We start from the raw sequence: 5,439 nt of genomic DNA on the forward strand, positions 1-5,439 counted from the left end.
CAAATCTAGCCACCTCCACGAGTCTTCAGAGGACGCCTACTGTAATACAGAAAACGTTTGTGTTCAGTATATTGTTTGATATTTGCGTGATCGGAAGAAAGGAGATAAAGCTAGGTTTGATTGATTACTGGGGTAACAACACGAATACCTGTTGGCTTCTGTGAACTATAGGGGCATTATACAAGTAGTGACGTAGGTCACTGTTTGTATAAAAGTCAAACCGCACATGAAACCCCTGAATGACAGTGCATTGTATGTAAAGTGACCTTGGTGATAGAAACCCCATTGTCCATTGAAGAATGAATAGCCCAGACCGCTTTAATCGTATCGCATATAAAGTGATGCATTTCCATTGTGTGGGCAATGAGAACAGCGCCCCCAACTGCATTGTATGTAAATGAAGGATTTTACAACTTAGTGCTTGTATTGATAAACCCGGGGTATATAATAGAGGGGATATTTTGCATATCACCATCCCCACTGCTTTGAGCATGTAGAGTGAAATCCGATGCAAATTATGAGTCAGGGGTGGTAGGGGGTACTAAATTATTTTGGGGATTTTCACGACAGTTCTTCTAACCTCAGGTCGTAAATAATGACGGCTCCTCTGGACGCCTCCCTTAACAGACGACGGGAAGAAAGAAATGGGAGAGAACGATTGCATGCATATTGGCTGGACAAGTGGATGGGGGAGGGGGGGGGGGTAAAAAGTGTGTGTGTGGGGGGGGGGGTTGAGAAAATGAGGCGACAGAATGATACGTAAATGAATTCAAGGAAAACTAAATTTAACGGTTTTACAGACAGAATTTATTGAACTACATTTCAACCTTACTAAAATTAGCATAATATATTCTTAGAAAGTAATTAAATCTTATTAAAATATGACGTAGGAATTTCTCTCATTTCTTTATTTACCTTCCCTTCTCAAATGTTAACGTTTGTTTTCGATTTAGTTGTTCGGGGAGTGGGCACCTTTCCAACACCTTCCCACGTCGTAAAGGCGCTCACTCCCCCATGTCCCCCGAACAATAAAATAAAAACAAACTATATAACGATGGGAATAGCGGTAAATAAAGAAATCGAGCCGTATTCCTACATCAGATTTTAATTAAATGTGCTTTGTGCAAATACTTATTTCATTTTTATGCAAAAATATGCAAATCAGTGCAATCATAATAGCAAAAGCGAATTTGAGTTGACGTTTCTGGATGCCCAGATCCGCACGTACAAGTTTTCTTTCGGCTTGTTCAACTAATTATATATGCATATATGTCACGTGATGTGACAAACCAGGGTTGTCTTTCATATTGCAAAGAATGGTGTGGATATTTACGGGAAGACAAATGCGGAATGTTACGTAAGAACAATGACCATTAATTTACATAATCTATGTTTTATATATATATATATATATTCATATAGATGCTCATGGTGTTTTAATTTTGTATTTACAACATCGTTGGGACGTGAACTTGTTGCCCGTATTTGGTCAATATCAAAGGGTGAAAGGTCGTAACACATGCCCAGTAACTGTAACAATATGGCAGTCAAACTGACTCCACTAAAAAATTTTCAAACATTGCTACTCTTACGAATTATCAAATTTACGGTAAATAATAAACATATACTCCGAAATTCAACTACGTCTATAATAATTTATGTCATGTGTGGGTAATAAAGCATGAAACTACGACAAAACAAGACATTTTATTCTGCAAACTTGTCGTCTGCAACCAGTCTCCCGCCTAAATTAAAATGTGTGAGATGGGTCGGTCGCATCAATGTATTTACCAAAAGTCATGCATTTTTCATGTTTTGTCTTTCCTCGATCCCAGAATCGAGCAAAAATTTGACGACACAAAAAAAAATATGAGTTTACATCTAACAGTATTTTTCTAACAAAATAACCCCCCTAACTATAGTGTGACTATAATGCATTTATTGTACACAAAACTCCACTGGATACTCACTCTAGCTATAGAAAAAACAAGTACATGCCACAAGTTACAGTTACTGGGACTTGGCACACAGTCACTTGTGGGCTGTGATTATATTATTGAACAGTCTTGCAGCCGAAAGTTGGCCTTCATCATGATATGATGATCTATGTGTACTCCTGTAAATCTCGCTCGTGACATGTAAATGCCTAACGAGATCTCACGACTTACAGGCGCACGATTTATACGTCGAATAGACATAACAATAAATCATCAACACAATAGCTGTTCAATACTGACAATATACATACTGTGAACGTATTTATTTTGGCAGACAACTTGTGACACTTTTAGCGCATGGACATTTTTTCCATTTAGGCGCCACTTTATTTTGGCGGATAAACACTTTTTGACGACAATATAATGCATTTAAAATATCGTTACTTTTGTGAGTACATGTACAGGTGGCTATTACTATTGTGAGTAAATATTGATTCAAAATTAATATGTATCTTTTAATAGCTAATTAGTCAAAGTGGTTCCCCTTTTAAGCTAACAGTTTGCTTCAAACACAGTTTCAGTTAAAATAATTTCGAGCCAAGAAACATACGTTCACAGTATAATCACTACCCACAGGGGATTGTGGGCTTAAGTTGTAATAATTCAAGTCCTCGCGTCATCCACATCCTTTCATCTTGCAATCAGTTGGCACATATTCATCACAATCTCCTTCCATGCATTTTAGTATTTTCAACGCCTCTCTTTTGCCAGAGAACAGTCCGGCTTCAATATAACCGTTCCATTCCGGGTCTGTCGCTTCACCGCCGAAATACAACCTTCCTAAATTAGCTTGCAACCGTTTGTGGCATTCCGTGGACACTTCAACTGGCCAGTTACTGTAAGCCCCAAAATACAACGGATCACGTGACCAACGATGTAACTTGATGTCTTCCGGGTCGGGGATGTCGTCACCGTAGAAATGACGTAAGACGGACATAGTTTCGAAGCGGATGACGTCATCGGTTTCGTACTCTATGCGTTTCGATTCTTCACCAGTTACTGTAACGAGGAGAAGGTTTGTACCGGCGTCGAACAAACCTGGAGCTTCCAGATTCTGCCAGATGGGATAAAATCCACGTCGTGGATGGGAGTGAAGGATAAATTCTTTGTCATCCCAAAATCGCTTTGAGCCGTTTGGAAATTTTAAGAATATTTTCGTATATTGGGCCATATCAAACTGCTCGATTTCCAACATTTTCCATGCCGGTATGCGTGGGGAGAATTTTACAACGTCACTTTGCAAAACACCGATGCTAAAAGTTATCAATGCAAATGGGGCGGTGTACGAGGTGTCGTCATTGCAATATACGGTGACTCTTTTCTTGTTCCAGACGACGCGAGTAACGACCTTCTTAAGAAGCAAACGCGGGTCTTCCTTGCGCAGAAACTCACCCGCGAGGGACTTCAGCAAGAAGCTGAAGCCGCGCTGATCCGTTACGAAGTACGCCTTTCCATTGTTGACAACAGCGGACGATTTCAATGACGTAACATATGGAATACCCCCATACTCAAAATCCACATGGAGATATTCCAATATTTTATCCAGGGGTGTTCGAGGGTTCCACCCGCCAAGTCGAAGAGCTGCACGAAACGATATATCGGATTTGTTATTGCGCAAAAGTTCTTGGGCCAGTGCGTGGGAGTATTCCATCGCTTGCAGCAAACCCTTTTCTTTGTCGCTACCCATCTTTGTTACGTCGACGCCATTAACATCTCTAATTATACGACTTGCCCAATCTGACACTTTCCCTTGGAGTTTGTATTTCCGAGCCAATTCCACCAACGGGTTTACCTTCGGATCTCCTGGTTGCACCCAGTTTGCACCAACTTCCAAAACTTTTCCACCAAACTCGACTTCCATGACTCTTCCTCCTATACGATTTGACCCTTCTAAAATAAGGAAATTTTTCATTCCATTTTTCTGCAGCGTTTTGGCTGCAGCTATCCCGGTCGCTCCAGCACCTAGAATCAGTACATCTGCATCATACTTGGGCTTGCTAGCATCTGTTCCCCTTGTAGTCCGAAAATAGCAAGCAATAAACAAAATAACTGTAAACGTTTGTATATACATATTTTCACAGTGGCTACTTTCACGGGTCAATATCGGTATGATTTATATTATTAATATCCTTTGCAACATTTAAATAACTGAATTTGGGTTCACAGGGTGGTTAAAATGACCTTGTTTCCGTCTCTGGATCAGTGTATATAAAAAGGTCTAAAAAGCGTGTGAGAACACATTCAAAAGTAATATCTCCCGGTATCATAACAGCGCTGCGTAGTTGTATACGTAAAAGGTATTCTTATTTCCATGAGACAATAACACAATTTGTACCAGACCAGACCACGCACACGGAGCCTGTTTCCCGTTGACCGTTGTTGATGTTGTGGAGCGAAGCAGTGTCCAGACGTTGACTGACCTTTGCTACGTTCACCAGGTTGTTACCAACTGTTGTGACACTGCTGTCAAAGTAACAGTAAGAGGAAATGCTTGGGTGCTGAATGCAACACGACCGGCACAATCCGGTCAGCTAATTTTAACTGCGCATATTACCATTGTGTATTCGTGCCAATGATTTGTTTACATCACAGCGCCATCTAACGACAAATTGGAAAGATCACGTGAAGGTCATGCGACAGTAAATATTGGATGAGAGAAATTAAAACGGGGCTCCCCTTAGTGATTCCACATATTTTTGTCTCAACTTTTTAGAGAAACGTCAACAAGGCAAGGGAATTCTTTATCTATATCTCTCCGTTCTAATTTCACCCTTGAAATATTAAATTTTGTATGGTCACTTGATATATTTTGATCGATACAAAGGCCGGATAACGTAATATGCAAATGAGCCAACATCTGTTGTCTGCGTATGATCAGGACATGTATATATTTACGGGCGTGAGGCCTTGAAAGTGGGTCACGTTTTCTGACAGCTACGGGGGATTTATTAGAATTATCATAAACACTATTAAAGATACGACTTGTAAAGGAATATGATACATGCAAAGACAAAGTATGTATATAATAATCCTATAAGTCATTGAGGCATGTGAAGCTAAAATTAGCAAATATTTAGATATTTGGATTGAAAACAAACGAGGAGACATCCGTATGTACATATATTCTCGAAGAACACACACAGTTGTGATGGTTCGAATACTTTGGCTAGCCTAGATATTTGACTGTCTTGCTTTAAATCATTGCTTGCCTACGTGTTCGAGTGGAGGACATTTCAAGTCAAGCCGGATAGCAAAGTCCCTGGGTTATTGTTTGGGTAGACATGTAATCTTTGGCCGTAAACTTTGTTCAACAAAACTGGTCGATACTACCTTTAAACTTGTCTGTTTTATCCCTTCCTTATAAATATTTCATTTAACGACTTAACGGAAGGTAACATGCCACTACTGATAATTATTGTGAGTTGGAATTCCTTCCATTATA

The 5,439-nt window shown here is 39.8% G+C and overlaps 1 protein-coding gene across 1 annotated transcript; it reads right to left on the bottom strand.

Annotated features, from left to right (window-relative positions):
* Nucleotides 1-893: 893 nt before the first annotated feature.
* LOC144452880 (uncharacterized) lies at nt 894-4,477 on the bottom strand. Its single transcript, XM_078144079.1, has one exon. The coding sequence runs from the start codon at nt 4,066-4,068 to the stop codon at nt 2,614-2,616; it is 1,455 nt and encodes a 484-aa protein (XP_078000205.1). The 5' UTR covers nt 4,069-4,477; the 3' UTR covers nt 894-2,613.
* Between the last annotated feature and the right edge of the window lie 962 nt (nt 4,478-5,439).

Source organism: Glandiceps talaboti, chromosome 23, assembly GCF_964340395.1.
Source record: "Glandiceps talaboti chromosome 23, keGlaTala1.1, whole genome shotgun sequence".
In the NCBI taxonomy this organism is placed as follows: Eukaryota; Metazoa; Hemichordata; class Enteropneusta; family Spengelidae; genus Glandiceps; species Glandiceps talaboti.

What these genes read in the sequence shown, in the direction of transcription:
- LOC144452880 (XM_078144079.1), bottom strand. Translation starts at nt 4,068, where the DNA reads ATGTATATACAAACGTTTACAGTTATTTTGTTTATTGCTTGCTATTTT.